At 53.2% G+C, this 25,022-nt stretch overlaps 1 protein-coding gene and 1 non-coding gene across 2 annotated transcripts in view; both read left to right on the plus strand.

Moving 5' to 3' along the window:
• The first annotated feature begins 1,782 nt into the window (after positions 1-1,782).
• Positions 1,783-1,946, plus strand: LOC119250591 (U1 spliceosomal RNA). The gene has a single exon (XR_005126331.1). It is a non-coding gene; the product is annotated as a U1 spliceosomal RNA (small nuclear RNA).
• Positions 1,947-8,883: 6,937 nt separating this feature from the next.
• CDH1 (cadherin 1) overlaps positions 8,884-25,022 on the plus strand; it is a 62,913-nt gene continuing 46,774 nt past the window's right edge. The window contains exons 1-2 of the mRNA XM_037515978.2: positions 8,884-8,931; positions 9,665-9,779. Coding sequence (XP_037371875.1) covers positions 8,884-8,931; positions 9,665-9,779 — 163 coding nt within the window. The remainder of the gene's footprint in view (positions 8,932-9,664; positions 9,780-25,022) is intronic.

Below are 25,022 nucleotides of genomic sequence, written 5' to 3' on the forward strand. Positions count from 1 at the left end.
ATAAAGAAGAATAATATACCTGCAAACTCACTGTTCACCCAAATTTCCTTCTGGAGAGATCTATCTGTTGGAAGATAGGAATTTAATGTTTGTTTTACCAAGCTTCCTTCTTCAGCAATTCCCAATTTTTAATAGGTATATATTATTCATCATATTTACATTTTGTTCTATAACGATAATTAAGTCATTTGTGCTCTGTCTGGAGGTTGAATCTAAAAATTGCAAAGCAATACACAGCATCATGATTCCATAAATAATCACTCACTTGAGAACCCTGGGCCCTAAAAGGACATAGGAACCCGAGCAGTGATGCAATCCCTGATCTCAATCTCAAAGCCATGGTTTTTAGAGGTCAAAGAAAATTAATGGAATCTCTCAGGTCAGCTGAGTCATTTAACAGATTAAAACCTGACAGAAGATCGTGCTTCAATTCTAACAGTGTTGAGCTACCTCTTGGAATTTGAATTCTAAGACAATAAATAAATAAATAAACTGTGTTAGAGATAAAGTTCCCTTTTTAAAGGGAAATCAACTAGAAGGGATTCCCATGAAGGAATCAAAGTCCTAAAATAAAGATAAGGGCCTCCCTGGTGGCTCAAGGGGTTAAGGTGGGGCCTTCTCTGCTGGAAGGTGAGAGGCAGGTCTAGGTGGCCTCCTCAGTGAGTCTGCAGAGCCTTGTCTGTGTTCTGAGAAACCAGGAACAAAGGTCTCTGTGCCAATAGAGGGAACGGAGCCTCCCCCCGCAGCCCTGACTCTTTCTGAAGAGAGCATGAGAGTTATGCAGGCGGAAGGGAAGCTGCCACACATGGACTCTGCCCAGGGAAAACTCCAGCCTCTGAGCATTATGAAATTGTGGAAATAATGGTTAATGTTTATATAGCACTTCCGGTTGGCCAGTAGGATTCAGATGCAGGCAGGAGGCACCAACTTCTTCTTTTTTTTTTTTTAAACACTTATTTTATTTATTTATGCATACTCTCAACACAAGAACTAGGGCACAGGCCAGAGGTGTGGGAGGATGAACGGATTCACCAGAGACAGAGCCCGGAGCAGAATGGGCAGAATCACTGAAATACACTGCTGAGGGGAGCAGCAGGCAAGGAAAAAGAGGTCTGCTGCACCATGTGTGTCACCTCTCTGGCCAGGGATCGAACTTGTGCTGCAGTGGCTGGCGATAGCTTGATAGCACTGAGACTTTAACACCTGTGCCACCAGGGAGGCCCCCGACTTCCTTCTGTTTTGTTCGAGGTGGCAAATATGGTCCCCAGTCTTCCGCCTACCTCTGCCTTGATCTGGCTGTTCACCTCTCCAGGCCCCAGTCACATGCTCTGGAAAACTGGGAGGGTACCGTTTGCTCTGCAGGCTAGCTGGAGGCTGGAACCGCAGTCCTGGCCATGGTTCCAGTTCTCATTTCCCCACCCCACCCTCTATATTCAAAGCTCTGGCCTGGCTGAACAGCCAGATGCCCATATGCTCTTACCACATTGTCTTGGTCTGGGACTTCAGGTCAGCTTCACAAACTGTTTTCTGCTAAATTCTGCAAGGTTTGCCTCTCAGTCCAAATGGCACCTGGAAATAAAAGGCAGCCCTGACCTCAGCAGTGTAGTATGGAGGTTGCAAGGTTTTGGAGGCTGGTGGTCCTGGGTTCCAGCTCAATTATTTTGACTGTGTAACAGCTGGAAATGTTGGACAGATATCTTTACCTCTCTGAGCATTTGCTTCCAGATCTGTAAAATGGATGAAGCGATAGGACCCAAAGGGCCACATGAAGAGTGGCAAGAGATACTCACCTGGCAGGGGAGATACCATGATCATGAAGGTGGTTTTCCCAGGGCGAGGCTCACCCATTGCACTCTGGATGCGCTGACCCCTGGGATTTCCCCAAATGTGGGAAACTTGACTTCATAATTTGTGTTTGTGGGGGACTGCGTTTGCGCTCTCCCTTAAAAAAAAAAAGTGGTGAGAGAAGACACACAATGTGGGCAGCCCTAATTGACGGCCATCATTTTTATTACACACTTTACTGCCACTGCTGGCATCTAGCACAATGCCTGGTGTGTAAGTGGCATTCCATAGGAATTTAAAAAACTCTAGGTGAATGTTTCTGACTGTGCCCCTCATTACTGTATGAATTTCTTAGGGGCAGGGACTATATTTGGTTTATTCCCATGTCTGCAGTGTTGGGTAGAGTGCCTGGCACATAGTGGCACTTAGTAAATGCTTGCTGTTTGCCCTGATGGCATAATGGATCTGTTCAGCCATCCTCCTTGGTGCTAAAATCATGCGGTGAGAGGCTGATGGGAACTTGATAATGGAGGAATCAGCTAACACCAGTGGAATCTTAGAAGCCTAAAAGGGAGCCAACCAGACAATTTCTGCTTCCTGATATGACACTAAGGGAAGTCCTCAGTGCCATTTGTGACATATTTTTGCCTAAAATAGTTGAATTTGAATAAAAGCAAGTCTCCAGACCTGCGTACCAGTTTATGTGACATACAGAGTAAAGGGACAACCATGAGGATGCTTTCAGCCAACCACCAGATGGAAAACAACCAACCTGCTGCCTTGAAAACAATGCCATCTTTTTGAAAAGTCTGGAATTATGTGGAAGTAGAAACCAAGGATCTGTTGGTTATCTTGAGTGTGCTGATAGTTTTACTGAATCTGCACATGCCAAAGCACATCAAATGTATACTGAACATAGGTGCAGTCAATTATATCTCAAAAAAAGCTGGACAAAAGGGATGGAGACTGTAGCACTACTCATGGTAGCCAAGATATGTAAACAAAGGGGGTAAGATGCAACCTATGAAGCTGTCCGTAGCCTCTGCAGCATGAGTTCGATCCCACAGCCCAGCCAGGGAGCTACCCACATGGTGCAGCAGACCTCTCCTGACTCGCCCGCTGCTTCCCTCAGCAGTGTATTTTCAGTCAGTCTACCTGTTCTGTACCCCACTCTGTCTCTGGTTATCCTCTCACCCCCCCCTCCACCTCTGGCCTGTACCCTAGTTCTTGTGTGCATAAATAAATAAATCTTAAAATAAAATAAAATAAAATATTCTGTCCAAATCAAAATAAAAATACAGGGATATATACTTATTTTAATGGCTAAACTCTAGAACATTGACAAAATGATGATAAGGATGTGGAGCAACAGAAATGCTCATTCATTGCTGGGGAGGATGCAAAATGATATACTTTGGAAGGCAGGGTGGCAATTTCTTACCAAACTGAATATATTCTTACCACTCAATCCAGCAACTGTGCTGGTTGGCATTTTTATTTACCCAAAGGCTGTTGAAAACTTACACAGATACAAACCTGACCACGGATATTTATAGCAACTTATTCATAATTGCCAAAACCTGGCAACAGGTACTGTGGTACATCCAGACAATGGAATATTATTCAGCACTAAAAAAAAAAAAGCCAAAAAACAAAACAAATGAGCTATCAAGACATGAAAAGACATGAAGGAAACTAATGCATATTTCCAAGTGAAAGAAGTCCATCAGAAAAGTCTGCCCACTGCATAATTCCAAGTATGTGACATGCTGGAAAAGGCAAAACTGCGCAGACAATGAAAGAGCAGAGGTTGTCGGGAGTTACAGGGGAAGGAGGGTGAATAGGCTGAGTACAGTGGAGTCTTAGGACAGTGGATCTGCTCCGTGATGCTCTAATGGAAGATTCCTGTTCTTATTCACTGTCCAACCCCATAGAATGGACAACACTGTAGTTCATTTGTAAATAGGGGACGTGGCCTGATTACGCTGTGGCAGTATAGGTCCCTCCGTTGCAAGGAATGTGCTGCTCTGGTGGGGGACATGGACCTTGCAGTAGGCTGTTCCCGTGGGTGCAGATGGGAGATCTCCTACCTTCCCTTCAAAATTGCCCGTGAGCCTAAAACTGTCTAGAAAAATCTTAATTAAAAAAATATTTATTCATTTATACATACAAGAACTGGGGTGTAAGTCAGAGGTACAGGGGGTGAGAGGGTTCATCAGTGGGGAGCAGAACAGGCAGATCTACTGAGATACACTGCTGAGGGGAGCATCTGGGGAGGCAGGAGAGGTCTGCTGAGCCATGTGGGTCAGGCTGGAATAGAACTCGTGCTGCAGCAGTGGCTGGCAATAGCTTGATAGCGCTGTCTTTAAACCCTGGGCCCCCAGGGAGGCCCTGAAAAATCTTAATTTTTAAAGAATGCAGAGGTGCAAATATGAAACAAGGTGTGGTTATGTTAGGGGGAATTAGCCTGAGCTAATTCCATATCGGGGTTGCCCTATAACAATTACAGTGACAGGGCCTCCCCGGTGGCGCAGCGGTTGAGCGCTGGGTTGCGAACCTGCCCGCAGCCTCTGCGGTGCCAGTTCGATCCCCGGCTGCTCCCCGGCCACCAGAGGAGGGTCCCACATGGCGCGCAGACCTCTCCTGCCGCCCGCTGCTCCCCTCAGCAGTGTACTTCGGTCCTTCTGCCTGCTCTGCTCCCCGGTCTGGCTCTGGTGAATTCTCTCACCCTCCCACGCTTCTGACTGTACCCAGTGCTTGTATAAATAAATCTTAAAAAAAAAAAAAAAAAACAATTACAGTGACAAAGTTGACAAATCACAAAACTAAAAAAAAGTTGACAAAGTTGACAAATCACAAATCACAACATACGAAAAATAACTCTTGAGCTAGGCCATAGATAGCGTCCTGGTAGCATGCACGGTCAACATGACAGGATTTTCTCCCCTTTGTGTTTGAAATGAGGATTTTATTTTGCAAATGTGAGCAGCCACACCCCTATCGGTTACCATCTTTTTAACAGGAGGCTGAAAGAGGCTGTGAGTCCCCCCTCCCCCGCCTCCCTCCCCCCTCCGAGAGCTGGCAGGCAGCTGGTCCAGCAGAGGGGAGGCACTGGGAGCCCCCAACTGCAGCGGGAAGGGAGGCTCCTCTCGCAGACCCAGGGTGCCTGTTCTGGCTGCCCTCCCTACTAATTCCCTCAGCCTGGAATTCCTGTCCTACTAGGCGGAGCTGGGGGAGGAGAGCCCTTCCCAGTCTGAGTACCATTATTATGACCCTTTATAGGAGGCGCAAGGAACCAGTCGCCTGGGAGATACTAGCCTCTGGCTAAGCAGTCGTCAAGGTAGCCCAGAAATGAAAGTCTGTGTGAGACACGCCCTATAGGGAGGAAACTTGGTTTGTTACCCTAATGCTGGACGAAGGGTGAGCAGCAGTGGTAGGGCCTGTCACCCGCTGGAATGATCTCGACGGTGCTAGCAAGGCGGCTCCGGTCAACAGTTCCCCCATCCCCAACCACCACCACCCACACCTCTTGTGCGCCCCGCCCTCCACTTTGATGCCGGAAATTCTACCATCAACGCGGGATGGGACCTCAGGAGGGCTCAGCTCCTACGCGTTGATTTGTCCTTGTCTGGTCGTGGGTTGAGAAGTTAATGAAGCTCTGGCCCTTGCCACCTGCACTGGCGGGTTGTTCACGCCTTTCCCCCACCCTTCCCCCAGCCGGAAGCCCCGGCACAGACTCCAGGCTCAGAAACCTGGACAGTCAGCTGGCTCCAAGGTGTTCATACTCTTCCATGAAGCATTCCCCGGAGCTCTCTTGGAAATGAAATGACCCTCGGAGCGTACAACCAGCCGCAAAGGTCTGCCCAGCAAAGTCAAGAGATAGCTTGGGGGCTGGGGCGGGGGGCGGGGGACGGAACAGAGTCTAGAGGGGAAGACTGGCTGCTAGCAACACCCCAGTTTTACAGTGAGGAAGCTGAGACCTGAGCAGACCAAGTGGCACTCTGCTCATGGAGTTCAGATGCTGGGGGTCAGGTGCGTGGGGTTCCTGGGGCCCTCTGAGAAGGAATCCAGCCAACATTCCCATTCATCAGCACACAGCCAGTTCATGGAGGAAAGGAAAAAAAGAAAGCGACGCCCGCATGCACACAGCAGGATGTCTTGGAGAGCAAGAACTGTGTTTTTCCAGGGCAAGGTGTTCTTTTTCCAGGGCAAGGTGTTCTTCCTGATGGCACTAGGGTGGGCAGCATCCCTCTGGGGTCAGATTGGGCTGGTCTCCTAAAGCCAGTAATCCTCCTTGCCCTCCCCTCAGGCTGGTAATCTTTTCTGACCCCACCTTGGATTCCTGGAAATTTCCATAGCCGGGTTTAATCCAAGATTCATTCATCGTCCCTACCCCCACCCTGGTGTCTGTCCTTGTGAGACCTTCCATCGTGAGCTCTTCTTCTCTTAAGATTCCATCTCTGCCCTCCCCAGTGGCAGAGCCCACGTTTGTGAGAGCAGCTCGGGGCTCACCGTCACCAGCTCGTTTAATCCTCACGATGAAGTACCCTTGTTTGATGGCAGTGCCCCACCTCCACGGGGACCCTTGGTGTGCCCCCCTCGGCCTGGACAGCTGAGCGTGGGCAGCCCTTCATGACCGATTCCCTGGAGCTTGGAGAAGGACTCGCCTAGAAGTCTGGAGAACACATTCCACCTGACCTGTCCTCACCGCCCCTAATTGTTTTCTAAAATCCTTTTTATTGAATTATCAGAGTGTAATGGAAGAGTCGATGAGACGGGCAGCCGAGCTACAAGGCCGGCGCTGGCTGGGTAGAGGAGAGCAAAACCCTAAAGGCTCCTTGCCCGAATGGTGGTATAAAATATGTATTTTTACATAACTGGGAGAAAAAATAAACGGACAAGGCCACCCTATGGGGGAAATGCCTCTCTCTGTATTTCCATTATCTTGTTGGTGAGAAAGGAAATACTGGAGGCTTCCCCCTCTGAGCCTGCTGGTGTTTAAGAGGCAGAAATCCAAATGGCCTGGGCACGTGTATCTGAAATCCATTAAAACTGTAGGGACAGGTAAGGGCAGAAGGGCCAGCCAGACAGACCAGCGTGTTGGTTTGAGACAGTGTGTCTTCTGGAGTTCAGAAAGCACCCTTGCTGGACTCAGATGTACCTTTAGCTCTGGGTGAAATATATTTTTTAAAAATTTATTCATTTATGCATACAAGAGCTGGGGTACAGGCCAGAAGTGTTGGGGGTGAGAGGATCTGCCAGAGACAGAGTGGGGAACAGAACAGGCAGATTGACAAAAGCACACTGCTGAGGGGAGCAGCGGGTGAGACAGGAGAAGTCTGCTGCGCCATGCAGGTTGGTCCCTGGCCGGTAGGGAATCGAACTCTTGAACTCATGCTGCAGAGGCTGTGGACAGCTTCATAGGTTGCGTCTTAACCCCTTGCGCCACCAGGGAGGTCTCTGGGTGAAATATTTTAAGTAGGATCTCCCCCTTGAGGAAGTGGGGGAGGAGGTAGCCCCAACATTTACTGAGTGACTAGTGGCCACGTACTCTGGTTAGTGAATTTCTTGCATTTGCTGTCAACCCCTTTATGCAGATGAGAACACTGACTTGCCCAAGGTCACACAGTGGGTGAGAGGCAGACCCCCCCACACGGTTCGGTTCTGTAGTTCGGACAGTGCTTGGAGGGTGAAGGGGAAGACGACCTTGTTAGGGTAGCCAAACCACATGGGGCTGGCTCCTGGCCATCACACAGGGAAGCGGTCTGCTCTAATATTTGCATGTCTGTTCCTTTTTTTTAGCCTAAATTTATTTTATTGAGGACAGAATTGGCCATGATGTTGTGTTAAGAGCCCTAGTCTGGGGTCTGGAGACCTCAGGCCCTAGCTTTGGCTTTCACATTGACTTGCTATGCGAGGCTGGTTGAGTCAGGTGCAAAGAACAGGTGTGTGATCTTCACTAGGTTTCTTCCAGGGCGACATGGAGAGAATGAGAACTGTAGCTCCAGCTGGGAGATGCTGGGACCACGTGAGGTGAAGCTAACACAGAAAAAAAGGCCTGCAATCAGAAGGTGGCTTCCGTCTTCCACCGCCTCCAGTTGGCCTCCAATTCTTCTCACCTCAGTTGTCTGTCCATCAGCTGGGAATAATGACACAGCCCTCTGGCTGTTTTGAGATGCCACTAATTGAAGATGTCAAATGCTTAGCTCAGAGCCTGCCGCAGAACTTCAAAGTGCAGCAGCTATTGGGACTATTATTTCCCCTCACCTCTGTTTAGAGCAAGGTGCAGGGACATTGGGCTTATTTATTTATTTTTTTAAAGATTTATTTATTTATGCATACAAGAGCTGGGGTACAGGCCAGAGGTGCGGGGTGGGGGTAGAGGGAGGAGGTGAGAGGATTCACCAGAGACAGAGTGGGGAGCAGAACACGCAGACTGACTGAAATCCACTGCTGAGGGGAGCAGCGGGTGAGCCAGGGAAGTTCTGCTGCGCCATGTGGGTTGCTCCCTGGCCAGCCGGGGATCGAACTCGTGCCACAGAGGCTGTGGCTAGCTTCATAGTGCTGTGCTTAACCCCTTGGGCCACCAGGGAGTCCCCGGGCTTGTTATTTGTACAGCAACCCCACAGCAACACTAAAGCAGCATCTGTGATTGCTATTTCCAGCTACTTCCATTTGGAAGACGGAGAAACTGAGGCTTCCAAGGCGGGGCCGGCCTGCGGAGCCGACCGGCGGACTGCAGGAATGGAGCAAAGGTAACATCCTTCCAGGACCCAGGCTCGTGAGTCACGGCGGGGCTGGGACTCCAACCTGCTCGCCTTCGGGAGGGCGCGGTTTTCTCGAGCAGAGGCGGGTTCCGGGTCACCCGACGCGCCGGGGGCCGGGGCGGGCCGCGCTCCTCAGGCCCCGCCTCCAGCGCGCGGGGGGCGCGGATGCCGCCTGCTGATTGGGCAGGTGCGGAGGGGCGGGGCGCGGCCGAGACTCACCTGGCGGCCGGGCGCAGCCCCAGCCAGTGGCGTAGGGCGTCCCGGAGCACCTGCGTGCGCTCGCGCAACTTCTGTCCGACTCCGGCCGCGTCCGCCCGCCCGCCCGCGCGCCATGGGCCCCGGGTGCAGCGCCCTCCGCGCGCTCCTGCTGCTGCTGCAGGTATGTCCGGCCGCCGGGCTTGGCGGGGACCCCCGGCGCCCGCGCCCCAGCCCCGCGTCCCCCTCTGCCCCCCCCACCCGAGAAAGTTCGAGTCCAAAGGGCCTCAACCGCCTGGAGCTGCGCGGCGCCCGGGCCGCGGGGGCAGGGGATGGGCCGGCGGCGGCGAGCGCGGGTTGTGGCCTCGCCGCCCCGAGTGCCTGACGCGGGGGGCGCGCGCTGTGCCCTGGGGACTCGGGGCAGGCAGTGGGGCGTGGAGCTGGATAGGGTCGGGATAGGAAAAAGGGGAGCCCGGGTGCCAGTTAGGGGAGTCAGGAGTCGTGGGGAGTCGATGCAGAGAGGAAAGCGCCGTGTGCGGAGGGGCCGGCTCACAGGCGAGGGGCGCCCGGGTCAAGAAAGGTCCGAAGAGGTCGGGGCACCCTCCGGCGTGAGGCAGCCGCCCTCCGAGCCGGGGAGAGGAGCGAAGCCGCCGCGGAGTCCCCGAGACGGGGCGGGGGGTCGCCGGCGCAGACCCGCTCGGGGTGGCCGGGGCGCTGGCGGCCGGGTTTCGGGTTTGGCGCGGCGGCGCGCCCGGGGCGGGGGTGGGGTGGGGTGGGGTGGGGTGGGGTGGGGGTGGGGCGGCCGCCTCCTGCGGCCCCGACGCCGGCCGCGAGGGAGAGGCGGCGTTTTGGGGTTCGGCGTGGGCCGCAGCGGACCCCCCCAGTCACCCGGGGTCCCCACCTTTGCTCTACCCCAGGTCTCGTCGTGGCTGTGCCAGGAGCCGCAGCCCTGCCGCCCCGGCTTCGGCGCCGAAAGTTACACCTTCACCGTGCCCCGGCGCCACCTGGAGAGAGGCCGCGTGCTGGGCAGAGGTGAGGGCGCGCGCCGGGGTCCGGGGCCCGGTGCGGGGCGGGAGGGTCGGGGATATCGCGCTTGCACGCCCCGGGCCGGGCTGGCCGAGCCCCGCCTCCCCTGGCTCAAATGCCCGCGCCTGGGAACCGACCGGGCTTGGGGAGCTCGAGCTGTGCGGTGGCCGGGGCCTGCGGTTGCGGGGCGCCCCTTGTGAATGATGTTACTAGGGTGGGGGCGCTTGGTAGACGCCGTCAGCATGTCCACATCGCGCCGGACACTCCGGGGACAGCTGCAGAAACCTGATGTGTGTGTGCTGGGCTGCGCTGGGCTGGGCTGGGCTGGGGGGCGCAGTCACTCCAGTTGTGCAAATGAGCGAAGGGAGGGTGGGCGGGTGGGGTCACCTGCCCTGGGCCAGATCTCCACCTGCACCCTCTCCGGGATGGCTGCTGAGCTCTTAGTTCCCAGGCCGTGGCCTTTACTCACAGAGATGACAACCTTCTGGTAAAGGTACTGTTTCCTCCAAGGAATAATGGTGTCTTTTCGGAAAGCATGACCGTTCTGACTCAGGGAATGGAAACGCCCGCAATGTCCTTTTGGGCCTTATCGCTGTGATGATCGTGATTCAGGAGTTTGCTTTGTACCACTCTGCGTTGGCCAGGAGTGAGCTAATCAGCAAGGCTGCTTTCTCTTCTGGTTTCGCTGATACCAGGTGCTCACTTCTGGCCAGAGGCCTTTCTCCTCCCTGTTGATCTAAGTTGGTTGGGCAGGTAGCCTAAGCCTAACAATAAGAAAACAGTTTTTTTCTGTTTTTTTGTTTTGTTTTTAAAGATTTATTTATTTATGCATACAAGAGCTGGGGTACAGGCCAGAAGTGTGGGTGGTGAGAGGATTCACCAGAGACAGTAGGGAGCAGAACAGGCAGATTGACCGAAGTTCTCTGAGGGGAGCAGCGGGTGAGTCAGGAGAGGTCTGCTGCGCCATGTGGGTAGCTCCCTGGGCAGCCGGGAATCGAACTCGGGCTGCAGAGGCTGTGGATGGCTTCATAGGTTGCGTCTTAACTGTTGTACCACCAGGGAGGCCTGGAAACAGTTTTTAAACTGAGAAATCACCCACAATTCCCTAGAGGGAATATACTGTCTTTTTCCCCCCTGACAATCCAGGGCCACCTGAAAAATATGCAGCTTTTTTTCCCCCTAAGATTTATTTATTTATACAGGCACTGGGTACCCTCAGAAGCGCGGGAGGGTGAGAGAATTCACCAGAGCGGGAAGCAGAACAGAGAGACTGATGAAATACACTGCTGAGGGGGGAGCAGCGGGAGCGGCAGGAGAGATCTGCGCGCCATGTGGGACCCTGTCCGGCGGCTGGGGATCGAGCCGGGGATCGAACTGGTGCAGCAGAGGCTGCAGGCAGCTTCTCAGCCCAGTAGCCCAGTGCTCAACCGCTGCACCACTGGGGAAGCCCTCTGCAGCTTTTTTGAACTTTGAAAGTTGTTGCAGCAGTGGGTGGCTTTTTCTTTTTAATGTCGAAAGTGCAACTTGATGAAACAGATTGGCTTTTCTGAGGCTTGTGTGTGTTGTGTAGGACTTTTTCTGTGGGATCAGAAAGGAAGCATTGTCTGTCGCAATGTGGCCACCATTCTGTGGGTTCTGCCCCCCCGTGCTTATGCACTGGGAATGAATTAAGAAAATCCAGGACAGGCGCTGCGGAACGGTCGGTCTGTCTTCTCAGTATTTCATATTTCAGGAGGTCCCCTCAGAGGGTGCTGTGGGACCTGGAAAATAAGGTGCCAAAGGCCTGTGTGATTTGGATAGAGAGTAGTGGCTCCTGGGAGCAGGCGAAGCAGGCCTAGCCTGGAGCAGTGGGGTCAGAGGTCAAAGCTGGGGTGTGGGGGATGAAGTGGGGGCTCTGTGCTGGTGGCTTTTTCTTGGTAGCATCAAGAATGGATTAATCTGGGCTTCCCCGGTGGCACAGCGGTTGAATGCCGCGCTTAGAAGCTGTCCGCGGCCTCTACAGCGCCGGTTCGATCCCCACTGGCCAGGGAGAACCCCACATGGCGCGCAGACCTCTCCTGCCTTGCCTGCTGCTCCCCTCAGCACTGTCTTTGCTCTGTCTGCCTGTTCTGCTCCCCACTCTGGCTCTGGTGAATTCTCTCACCCTTCTGTGCTTCTGACCGGTACCCCAGTTCTTGTATAAAATAAATAAATCAGTGTGAGCTGCTGGCACTTAAAAAATAAAAAAGAATGGATTAATCTGCTTTTTATCACCCCCTCTAAATTCTTGTATGTGACTAGTGTTTTGCCACCATCCCAGGCTGAATAGGTTCACCGTTGGTTCTAGAGATTTGAAGAATTTTGGAGCCTTTGGCATCCTTTACACAGGTTTCGGTGGTCAGCAGGGAGACAGCAACTTGAGTCCTCCATGATGCCGCCGCCCTTTTATCCCCTCCCTCCTAGGCGCAGGCGTGCACACTTGCACACACTCATGTTCAGTGTCCATAGTCAGGCATGCGTGACCCACACCCATGAACCTTCTACATTAACCAGATTAAGGCCGCAGGTGATAGCCACCGAGGCCAATGACTAAAAGCCTGATCAACTTTATTTACCTTATGACCACTAATGTTACATCTGAATTATATTTGTTAATAATGGCAGCTATTATTTGCTTCTGAACCAGACTCTGGGGCCAGTGCGTCCTTCACATATTTCCCACATTTAATCACCATGATAACCTCATGCAGGGGCTTCTTTAGTTCTAGCTGGCAGCTGAGGCAATCCCAGCATAAGGCAGTTGAGTAACATGTTTAGGGAGCACAGCTGGTCTTTCTCCTCCTCACCTCAACAATCTCAAGACAGAGAAAGGTGTTCGGGAAGTGGTGACCCTTGTAAAGTAGACACGGTCTCCCTGGGTGCCCTGGAGAGCAGAGGTGCTGCTGGGCAGGCCCAAGAGGAGGTGGTAGTGATGGACAGGGCCCGCAGCTGGTGTTCTGGCGGGGCGAGGTGGCCTCCACAGCTGCTGCTGGGACTGGTTCCGGATCCCCGATGTCCACAGTCTCACTCTCATTGAACAGATTTTCTTATGTTTCGCTTTTGGGGGCCTTTTTGGATGTGGGGTTTCTCCCAATCCAATGCAAAATTGCCCCAGGATGGAAGCGCCCTTTTGCTAAAATCACACGTGACCTTTAAAAAGGCAGCCAGGGGGCCTCCCCGGTGGCGCAGCGGTTGAGCACTGGGTTGCGAAGCTGCCCGCGGCCTCTGCGGCGCCGGTTCGATCCCCGGCTGCTCCCCGGCCACCAGAGGAGGGTCCCACATGGCGCGCAGACCTCTCCTGCCGCCCGCTGCTCCCCTCAGCAGTGTACTTCGGTCCTTCTGCCTGCTCTGCTCCCCGCTCTGGCTCTGGTGAATTCTCTCACCCTCCCGCGCTTCTGACTGTACCCAGTGCTTGTATAAATAAATAAATAAATCTTAAAAAAAAAAAAAAACCACTTTGGGAAGTGGGAGCAGGGAATCGGTGCTGTTGATTGGTTTGTTTATTTAGCTAATAAAACGAAATTGTTTTTAAATAAATAAATAAATAAATAAAAAGGCAGCCAGGGAACTCCCTGGTGGCAGAAGGGGTTAAGCATCGCACTATGAAGCAATCTGCAGCATGAGTCCGATCCCCAGCCGGCCAGAGAGAAACCCACATGGCACAGCAGATCTCTCCTGTCTCTCCTGCTGCTCCCCTCATTGGTGTATTTCAGTCATTCTGCCTATTCCATTCCCCATTCTGTCTCTGGTGAATCCTCTCACCCCCCCATATCCCTGGCCTGTACCTCAGCTCTTGTATGCATGAATAAATGAATCTTTAAAAAAATAAAAAGGCAGCCAGCGTTTAGGAGGCTGGGCTTACTCTCTGGACAGTCTGAAAACTCTGGAGGGATGGGGCGTTGGCACCGGGTCTGAAGGTTGGCTGAAGGACGCGAGTTTGAATAGGAGGAACCTGCCTCTTTGGTCTGGTCCGCAGGTGCCTGCAAGGTGTCACGAGTAAGGGTTTTCTTTGAAGTAACATTGGTTCTAATGTGAAGGTTTAAGGAGTGCAGCTTTAGAAGTCAATGTGTGTGGACTACATCATGCTCACCCCCCCAAAAGTCTGCTTTCCATCCACACCATAGGGCGGATCTGTTTGACAAAAAATAGGATTTCTACACTCCAAGTCAGGGCACCTTGGAGTGCCTCTTGTGACCACTGAGATGAGTGACCCCACAACCTCAGCCTGGTATTCCAGCAGTTTCTCTACAGGTTCTAGAATGGGGAAGGTTAAAACAAAAACCTCCACAGGAAAATGCTTCTTTAAACTTTGTTTTCCCTTCTCTTGGTGCAAACTGGTTTGTGAAACTCACCTTATTAGACAGTTTGTGGTCTCAGAAGTATAACCCTAGTGCACTTGACTTTAAGTTGATGGGGGGGCGGGAGTTGTTGGGCAGGCAGGCTTTGAAACCAGGTTTCCTTGCTTGCTTTGCTTCTACCTCCTGCCCTCGGGCAAACCGGGCTTACCTCTTGGGTTTGATTGATTGTAGATTAAATACAACCATTTCCATTTCTTTCTAAACAATGTACTGAAAGGTAGTAGAAAGAGCAAGCAGGTCTGGTGAAGCTGGGCTTTAAGAAAACAAATAGAGAAACCTGCGTGGAGATCACCTTACATCATCAGATCCCCACCCCCCACGCCTCACTCTCGGGGTCGAGGGCAGGTGCAGAGCTCTGGGAACCCAGGCTGACTGATGATGGCTCTTCTCTGGCCTTGGCCCCTGGCCCCACAAGGAGCTGGGAGGAGCAGAGGCCTGAAAGTTCTGGGCCTGCAAGGCCATTTAAGGAAGGCTGCTGCTGCTGCTCCTACCTGGGGCCCGCCCCCACCTTTCCTCTCACCAGGCCATTATGGAAACCCGACTTTGCTCTCCCGGGTTTTTTATTAGGTGAGCCTTTTCTTCCGAAATGCTCACCTTGGTGTCTGTTACACATTCCCTTCCAGGTATAGCCCCAGATAAGCCAGATGCTGCAGTAATCAGCTCTCACATCTCTCAGAAGCTGCCAAAACCCTAAAATCCCCAAGAGGCACCTGTCATCAGCCAGACTTCTGGGTTCCCACTCTGCCTCAACCCCCATTTCTCTTCAGGGCCCTGGGCTTGCTTGCCTTTTTTTTTTTTTTAAGATTATTTATGCATATAAGAACTGGGGTGTAAGCCAGAGCTATGAGGGGGGAGTGAGAGGATTCACCAGCGAGTGGGGAGCAGAACAGGCAGATCTACTGAAATCCACTGCTGAGGGGAGCAGTGGGCGAGGCAGGAGAGGTCTGCTGCGCCATGTGGGTAGCTCCCTGGCTGTCCTGAACTTAGTGGCTGGCGGTATCTTGATAGCGCTGTCTTTAATCCCTGTGCCACCAGGGAGACCCCAGGGCCATGGGCTTTCAAGGAGGGGATTGAACTCTGTGTGGCTGGGATCGTGCTGTGACAGTGAGAAAGATCCTGATTAGCTGTGTGGCCTTGGGTAAATGGTTTTCTGTGAGCCTCAGTTGCCCCATCTGTAAAATGGGGGTGGGGAGTAACAGTTACAGATTTGTTGGGAATTAAATATACATATTCACTTGGTTTGTAAATCTGAGAGCCTGTCAGTGCCCACAGGGCTGGACCCTGGGGTTAGTGCTTCAAAAAGTAGTTGTGGGCAGAACAGAAGTGCCAGTGAGATGGCATGGAAAGAAACAGGAAAGGGTTACTAAGTGGCGGGCCTGTTTCTTAGGGGCAGAGTAGGCTTCCACTGTTTTGAATGAATGAGAATGCACTGCCCCTCACACCTTACTTGGGGTATTTCAAACACCCCCCCCCCCCCCCCCCCCCCCCCCCCGCCCTGGCCTCAGGCCAGCCCTGCAGGTTGATGGTAAGTGGGCAGGAATAGTTGACTCTGTGGGACTTGAAGGACTCGAATAAGTTCTTGAGCGCTGCACCCCCACTGCTCCTTGGAACACAGCTGCAGTGTTGTGTCTGTCCTGGGGCTACACTGTACCCTGTGCTTCCTTCTGAAAGCCCGCAAGGGCACGGGGGCGCCCTCAAAAGTGGAGAGGCAGTCAGTCATTTGTAAGTGTTTTCTCTCTGGTCAGTGAAAATGTGTGGCAGCCTCTTTTGCTTTCTCCTTCCCTCCCCTCACTTTCACATGGTCTCCTTCTGTAGACCTCAGCTTTTGTTACTGTTGGGGGGCTTTAGTCCCCCTGTCTCTCTGCACGTTTCCTCTTGCCTCTCCTCTCTCCTTCCTCTTCCCTACCCGGAAAGCTCTGGTGGCATCCTCCCACCATTTAGAAGGCCCTGGAGGGCCTCCCCGGTGGTGCAGCGGTTGAGCGCTGGGTTGCGAAGCTGCCTGTGGCCTCGATGGCGCCGGTTTGATCCCCGGCTGCTCCCCGGCCACTGGAGGAGGGTCCCACATGGCGCGCAGACCTCTCCTGCCGCCCGCTGCTCCCCTCAGCAGTGTGCTTCGGTCCTTCTGCCTGCTCTGCTCCCTGCTCTGGCTCTGGTGAATTCTCTCACCCTCCCGCGCTTCTGACTGTACCCAGTGCTTGTATAAACAAAACAAACAAACAAACAAATAAATAAAACATGCCTCAAAAAAAAAAAAGAAATAGAAGGCCCTGGAACCAAGAGTGCCTCCTTGGAAATCCCCTTGCCAGCTGAAGAGCATCGGGAAGGACTTTCCTCTTTAATAAAGCATTAGTTTCCCTGATTGTGAAATGGGCATAATCGCCCCCATGCCATGCAGGTGCCAGGTGCTCAGTGAATATTAAATTTGAAAGCATTCGGTGCCTTCTGTGTGAGACTCTCCTGTGTTTCATGTTTGTTTCTGCTGTGGTCTTGCTCGCCCTCCCACCCAGGAAACCGGCTAAACCAGTTTCCTCACTCTCTGCTTCTGTGTTAAAGCAAATACCGCTCTGCAAACAGCCACTAGACCACGGCGCCCTTTACTGGGAAAAGGAACTGGCTTTTTCCTGCCACTGTGCCGTGTTTGAGGTGGGCCCAGGTGGGTTTGCCCCTGGATGTTGTCCAGAATTGAGGTGGGAGGAGCTGGGGGTAGGCAAGTCACGCTGACCTTGAACTTGTCAGCTGCTGCTGGATTTTCATTTTTTAAAAGGTTTATTTTTATTTATTTGTGCATATAAGAACTGGGGTGTAGGCCAGAGGTTTGTGGGGGGAGGCGGTGAAAGGATTTACCGGAGACAGAGTGGGAAGCAGAACAGGCAGACTGACTGACACACACTGCTGAGGGGAGCAGAGCAGCAGGCAAGTCAGGAGAGGTCTGCTTGCCCCATGGCCATGTGGGCAGCTGGCCGGGATCAAACTTAGGCCATTGTGTCTGGCAATAGCTTGATAGTGCTGAGACTTTCACCCCTGCGCCACCAGGCCCTGCTACTGGATTTTTATTTTTTATTTTTTAAGATTTTATTTATTTATGCAGTCAGAAGCGCAGGGGGGCGAGAGAATTCAGAGCGGGGAGCAGAGCAGGCAGAAGGACCGAAGTACACTGCTGAGGGGAGCAGCGGGCCGCAGGAGAGGTCTGCGCGCCATGTGGGACCCTCCTCCGGTGGCCGGGGAGCAGCCGGGGATCGAACCGGCGCCGCAGAAGCCGCGGGCAGCCTCGCAACCCAGCGCTCAACCGCTGCGCCACCGGGGAGGCCCGCTACTGGATTTTTAAAAGCAGTCATAATATATAAGCTTAAGGATCCTTGTAGTTTCCACGAACTGCTCTGCCCCAGCCCCTAAGACCACGGTTAACCCACAAGGCTAAGCATTGAGCCAAAAATGCAGATTGGCCCCTTTGCCAGTTGACTGAGCCTGCAGTCTCTGGAGATGAGGTTCTGGACAGGACATTTTTAAAAGCTGCCCAGGTGACTGCTGCCACCCACTTCATCACCCTGGACTACAGCTGCCAGTCACAAGTGCTTGATGAGTAAATCCCTGTGTGCCGGTCAGGGGTGTGGTGTCTGGTTGTCCAGCCCGAGGCCAGGGATCCAAGTGCACCTGGATCAGGAGCTACAGACCAGGAAGGAGAGCTCTGTGGGTGCAGAGTGCATTGCGGGGGAGGAGGAGATGCCCAGAGATGTGGCCAGCGCACAAACTTCTCCCCACTGAGTGCCCGGGGCTGGGGTGCTGGCTTAAGGTCCAGCTCTTTCCCTCAGGACATTCCGGAAAAGTCTGAGACCACCCCCCCACCCCCCAGTGTGTGATTCTAGTATAGTCCAGGAATGGCTCCAGAGTGGGAAAGCGTGCAGGGATGTGGTCACTTTTTAGGCCTTGGAGGGGCGTCACCCGGCCAGAGAAGAGAATGGGCTCCCCGGGAGGAGGGAATGGGGAGCCCAAAGGCTTGGTGTGGGGCAGGGCGGAGTCAGGCCAGAGCTGTGGCTTCTGGGACAAGGGAGGTGGCTGGCCGGGAGAGGGTCCTCAGGCCTGGGACCTGAGTGCGCAGGTCCTGGGTTTTCTCTTTCTCCTAGTAGGTAAATCATTCAAGTGGTTAAAATTTGATTTAAAATAGCTATATGGCAGACTGAGTCTTCGCTCTGCACCCAGTTCTTCCCCAGGGTACAGGTAGCTATTGCCCTACAGGTAACTGATTTTACCGGTCTCTTCGGGATCCTTACAAAGATGGCATTTTCACAAATCAGTTGGCGGTTCGTTAGGTGTTTTCAATGTGGTTGAAGGAAACTTTTTGATGTTGCATTGGCTTGCAACACTTCTGTTTTGGGGGTATAGTTTCATCCCTCTTGAGATGTGGGTAACCATTACCACACCCGTCTCCAAAACTCGTAATCCTCTCCATCCTTTGCTCCCCAGCGCTCCCCCAGCCTCACGTGTGCTAACACACGTCTAACACTGGGACACATGCCAGCCCGCGGCGGGCCTTCCTGCCCTCTCTGAGACCCGAGGCCGGGAGCTGGTCTGCCCAGGAGGTGACGCGCCCCAGGTGGGCTGCTGGGCCAGGTGTGTGCCTGTGTCCCGGTGTTGCCCTCCACAAGCATCTGGAGGCGCCTGCAGGCCCGGGGAGGCTTCAGAAGCCGACTGGGAGGGGACTGGGAGGGGTGTGGCTGCCGCCTCGCTGGAGACACAACAGTTTGGATTTAGGGGTAGACCTCAAGGTTTCTAGCACCCAAGTGGTTCTAAGCAATAAGTAAACTGAGCGGCTTCTAAAATGTTCCTTTACTGGGAATGGAGGAGAGAAGAGCAAGTAGGGGGAGGGGAAGAGCTTTGGATCAGGAGAGGGTTGCGACTGCCAGAGGTGGGGTCTCCAAAGAGGTTTGGCTTCTGTGGCGGGAGAACACGGGGTCCCGCACTGGCCGCCATCCATGATTTTGCCCAGTTAAAACAGGAAGGAGCCCCGGGCAGTGGTCTTTTCCTCTCAATCTTGTGTCAGTACAGACAGAGGTTTTCCAGGGAGCCCACAGACTGGGGGATAAAATGACAGAAGGGCCGCGCTTGCGCCGACTCTGGCTTGGGAGGTGCAATTCTGTTTGCGCCCCGTGCTGGGAGTGGGTCCTCGGGAAGTGTCGCGTGATCCTCAAAGGGCCCGAGGCAGGAGCTGCATTCGCCGCGGGTCCAGAAGAGGAAGGAGGCCCAGAGAGGGTGGACAGCGTGGCCGGGCCGGCGGTGGGGGACGCCGCCTCTTCCCAAACCTGGCCCTCCACGTCTCTGCGCTGGCCGAGCGTGCGCCTCCCGTGCGCCCGCGCCCTTCGGAAGCCACCACCTCTCACTCCTCGGCGCTGGAATTCGGCCTCTTCTGCCTTTGAAAGGCCTCTTTTGTCTTTTTCAGCCCCTTTCCCTTCCAAATGCTAAGTGAGCAGCATTTGTTTTCCTTTCTGTCCTTGCTTTCAATTTCCAGGCTCCCTGAAAAAATGCAGTGGGATGGGCGTCCCGACAGGGAGTCGGAGGGGAGCTGTCCTGAACCCCCTCCTGGGGCGGGACCCTGGGCCCGGGAGCCGCCAGAGGTCTGAGCCCAGCTGCCTGGGCCGCCCTGCGCCCAGGTGTGACTGCTGGGACTTAATGGGTCCCCCCAAGGGTTGAACCTGTTCCCAGGAGCAAAGTCATCAACGGTGGCCAGTGCAGGACCCCGTGGGATAATTGGCCAAGGCCTGGGTAATAATTAGCGGGCTTTGTAATTAGGAGAGCTTAACAAGCCGAAAGCCTTTCAGATTTACGATCGCCGGGCGGGAGAAGGCCAAGAAGAACACCTGTTGCTGTGGTTTGGCGTTCAGATGCACTGATAACCCCCGTTCCCAGAAGAACTTTTCCCCAAAGAGAAGTTTGAGAGTCTCCACCCGCGCTACTGCAGCAGCCCCCCTTCTGCTCTGCCTGCTCCCCCACCCTTCCCCGGCAGCCTTCAGCCACCAGGGTGAGGTAAATTTAGATTTGTCAGAACATCAGCCCTGCTCGAAACCCACCAGTGGGTCCCCACATCACATCTAAACGTCATTTCTGTCCTTCCACAGCCTGGGTCTGCCTCGGGACCTTCGCTGGCTGTTCTCTTTGCCTGTATTTCCTGCCCGCTGTCTGCCTGGCTGTGTCCCTGATCCTTTGCTGAAATGTCACCCCGTCAGTGCGGCCTTTCTTGAACCCCCTGTTTGAAGGAGGAGTCCCTTCTCCTGGTGCGCCTTCCCCCTTTGCTTTATTGCCCAGTGCTGCACGTCTCACTCTCTAGCATCTTCTATCCTGCCATTGTCTCCTCCCACTGACATGAGGTCCAAGGGGCTGGGCATTTTGGTCTTACTCGTTCTTGGGCTGGATTGCCTCTAGAGTAGCGCCCAGCACATGCGAGACTCAGTAAGTAATTGTGGCCCGAATGTGATGAGATTGCAGAGTTTTCATGCGGGGCCGCGTGTCCCTCTGGCTCTGAGCGTCTGCTCGCTTGTGCTTTCTCAGGACACACCGCGGGAGGGGTGCCGGGAAAGGGATCTGCCCAGGGCTGGTGTCTCTGGCTGGCGCTCCCCAGTTTCTCGCAGCCCTGCACACCCCTGGTGTAACCTTACCTCATTGTCTTGTCACAAAGCAGGTTGCAGGCGCGAGTGTAAAGGTCAGTGGAGCCACTTCTGCCCCACACTCCTTGGCGGAAGGTAGCACCAGATCATAATCTAAACACAGCGGAGCCCGCCAGGGCCATCTGTTTGGCTTCCCATTGTCTGGGTAACACCTTCCTTCGAGAGGCTCCCAGATACACCCAACACCTTCCTCCTGGGTGTCTGCAGTGTCCCAGAGGCCCATTAATTGTTCATAACTTGGTGTCTGATCTTCTGGTTCTTGGCACTCGTGGAACCTGGAAGGAGCTTGTTGAGAGAGGCAACACAAATCTTCAAAGGCAGAATTTTGAAGCAAAACTGATTATTTCGGGGCCAAGATGAAAATATCCCAACTCCCAACTCCAGCTGCCCGGCGACTCTTCCCTGAGAGGGCACTGTGGGGCAAAGTCTTAGCTCTTTCCATGAGATACCTCGCCCTGCCTTAAGAAGGGAGCCGCCTTGGACAGAGTTGCCAGTCAGCAAAGAAAAATCCAGGCACTAGCTGCTTGAGATTTCAGGTACCTGGTGCCTGGGTGTGTAGTGTCAGCATGTCCCGGGCAGTGTTTGAGACTCACTTCGTGCAAAAATTATTTGTGGTTTCATTCTCTTCTTCTCATCAGAGACAACTTCGTGTGACTCCTTCTCCTGGCTTTGGCTTCCCACAGCTCTTTCTCTTTGAGGTCACAAACACGGTGACAGCTGGGAACCCTGAGGGGCGGAGGGGGGATAGTACAGGTCATGCAGGCCGGAAGGAGGGACCTGCTCTGGAAGGAGGGACCTGCTCTGGAAGGAGGGACCTGCTCTGGAAGGAGGGATGTGCTCTTGAGCTGAGCTGGGAGGCTACCCCAGTGAAGGTGTGGGTGACTCTCCCAAGGACAGAGGTGCCTGTTTGTCTGAGCACCTGCCAACCCAGCATTCTGCTGCGCCCTGGGGGCTCATGGGACAAAGCAGACAAAACTTCCCTACCCTACCTACAAGGGCGGGTGGAGGCCCTGGTGGCCACCTAGGGAGGAAGGCAATACGGTGGGAAGGGGCTGAGAAACCCGCGTGTTGGGTGGAGGGATTTGAGGGAAGCTGGCACCAAGAATGGCACCGTGAGAAGACCAGAGGAAGCGTGGTGCCTGAGTGATGTCCGCCTGAGACTGTGTCTTGGGGGAGCCAACCCTCTTACCCTTTAGGGCAGGCTGCTCCCCAGGAGGGCATTGTTCTAGAGAAATACCCCTCACCACATCTCCTTGAAGGGGTATCAGGTTGAGTGGGGTCTTATGCTCTTTCCCAGCCACCGCCCCTTGGCATGGTGCCCCGGAGAACCTTCTGTAGTGTTCTTAGCCTCCTGCGGCCTGGGGGCAGGTGGGCCTCGAGGGTACTGTCACTTTTGGCAATAGGCCTGTTAGAATGAAGCCTGCGCAGGCTTCCAAAGATTGCAGACGCCTCCTCCATAAACTCTTCAGCACAGTGGGTAGGAGCGTTGGATCGGGGCAGCGGAAGGCCCACCTGTGTGCTGGGAAAGTTGTGGCTTTCCTAGAGAAAAGATGACCCCTTGAGGAACCGCCCGGGTTATTGACAGGAGGGGCAAGGCCCTGAGTCACTGCCTGGGCCTCTCCTGGGGAGGGATCTGGATCAGGTGGAATCAGCTCTGACGTCACCTAACAGGTACCTTAGGTGCTTGCCCTTACTTATGAGTCTCTGAGATACCAGCTCTAGAGGGTGCAGGTCTTGAGCAGCAAGGGGCGTGCCCGCGGCCTGTTGCATTACCACCAGCTCCTGGGCTTGTCAGCGTGACTAAACTTACAGGAGAAATGAGAATTTGTGGGTTACTTCTTGCCCCCTTTGCCGTCTCAAGTCTGCATTTATAAAGAAAGGCTCTTCTGTGTGGCTGCCCAGGAGTGTTTAGAGCTTGTCATTGGTGAGACTGATTTTGAACCATTCATGTAAACTGTGATTTTTTTTTTTTTACTTTTTATTTCTCCCTCCCTCCCTCCCCCTTTCTGCTAATCCTCTCGCCTGAATCCTGGGAGTGCTTAAGAATTTGGGGATTTAATACCTGGGAGGCTGGCTGTGGCATTTAGGAGGCTACTTCTTCCCTTGCCAGCTGTGAGGTTTTCCCCCTGGTTTCAGCAGAGATTGGATGTCAAGGTTGTGGCTTTAATCTTGACCATTTATTTCTTGCTTTGCCTGCAACATAAAAGCCTGAGCCTCCCTCTGAGGTGAGATTGAGAACTGGGGAAGGTGGGATAAAAGCAGCGTCTCTGGACTCACAACACAGTCACCTCTAACTTGCCACGTGACCTTGGGAAGTTACTTAACCCTCTGGGTCCTGGTCTGCTCCCCCGCCCCCCCAAAAAATAAAATCATAGTTTGTACCTCCCAGGGTTGCCATGGGGAGTTAACATCTAAAGTACTTTCAGAGCCTGGCGTGTAGAGAACCCTCTTTTTAAAGTGAGTTTAAATCATGAGGCCTGTCTGCTCTAGACCTGTGTTGGGGAGGTGAAGAAATGTGGGAATGCACCAGGAGTCAGACAGAAGGGCTAAGGATGAGGAAGGACTCCCTCCCCGGCCTCTTTGCTCCTTGACCTCACATCTAAGACACTCTAGACCCAACATCCATTCAAGGGCACCTTGTTGGAAGTTCACCAGACATTTAGAAGCTACACTAATTGGCATGCACACCTACTTCCACACCCACTTTGCTCAACCACCCTGTGAACTTGATTGTTTGTTATTTCCATTTTAAGAAGAGGAAACTGAGGCTCAGAGTTGGTGACTTGCCTGGAGCCACAAAGCTAGGAAATGGCTGCCAGTGATTGAGCCCACGTCTGTTGAACTCAAGCCTCTGTCACCACGTGCACCTGCCTGACGGGTCAACTGCTCAGATCCCATTCATAGCCATTGTCAGCATTTTGTGTTTTTCCAGTGGGACTAGATTCTTTAACACAGAGGGCAGCCTTTTATACACAGTTCTTTCTTTACTTGATCTGATCTGGGTTTGTCCTTTTTTTTTAAGATTTTTTTTTTAATTTATGCATACAAGAGCTGGGGTGTAGGCCAGAGGTGCGGGAGTGGGGGTGGGGATGGGGGTGGTGAGAGGATTCACCAGAGACAGAGTGGGGAACAGAACAGGCAGATCCACTGAAATACACTGCTGAGGGGAGTAGTGGGGAGACAGGAGAGGTCTGCTGTGCCATGTGGGCAGCTCCCTGGCCACGGATCGAACTTGTGCTGCAGTGGCTGTGGATAGTTTCTTAGGTTGCGTCTTAACCCCTTGAGCCACCAGGGAGGCCCTACTTAATACTATTCTTACCAGGCCCCAGGGTACTTAAGCTTCCCCCACCTGGGAGTTCTATGGATGACTGAGTTCCTTGGTCTTAGCTGCTGGCCTTTTGAGAACCAATTCATCTGCATTGAGTCACAGAGCTGGTCAGTGTCAGAATTAGAATAACCTTGTTGTTCAACAATGACCATAATGTCTTTTGCACCTGTTGATTAAGTCTTCAACTGTTGGTGTGTGAGCTTAGTTTTTAATCCCTGCACTAAGTAGCATTTAAGGTAGGTATTTTGACAGTTCTCTAAGTTATCTAGTGGTATAGGAACAGCCCTGGGGCTGTGGAAAAGGTGTGTCTGCTCGCTGTCCTGTCTGTGGTTAACACCTCCACTTTCAAGAGTCTGCTTTCTAGACTCGGTGTTGGCCTAGAAAGGAACCACAGGCGTCTGTCCATATAGCCCCCCAAAATCCTTTGAGTAAATAAATCTCAAGATCCTGCCTGCTCCTTTAAGAACCTAGAGTAAAAGGGTGTCACTGGCCCTCTGGGGGGGCCCCCATTTAAAAACCAGATGTGTAACCAGTCTTCAGAGCTTCATGGCCTCCTTCGAATTATGATCATTATTTTCTAAACTGCTACTAAAGTTTATTCCTAATCACTTTGGGGGTCTCATGGAGAGCAAACCAGCTAACTCTATGAATTGCCACAGTTTACCAAGCTGGCATGGAGGGGAATTTAAGCCAGGGCCTCCCTGGTGATGCAAAGAGTTAAGATGCAACCTATGAAGCTGTCCGCAGCCTCTGCAGGGCAAGTTTGATCCCTGGCCAGGGAGCTACCCACATGGCGCAGCAGACCTCTCCTGATTCGCCCGCTGCTCCCCTCAGCAGTGTACTTCTGTCAGTCTGCTTGTTCTGTTCCCTACTCTTTGTCTCTTTGTCT

This window comes from Talpa occidentalis, unplaced genomic scaffold, assembly GCF_014898055.3.
Source record: "Talpa occidentalis isolate TD23 unplaced genomic scaffold, MPIMG_talOcc4v2.1 talOcc4.17, whole genome shotgun sequence".
NCBI classification, from domain to species: Eukaryota; Metazoa; Chordata; class Mammalia; order Eulipotyphla; family Talpidae; genus Talpa; species Talpa occidentalis.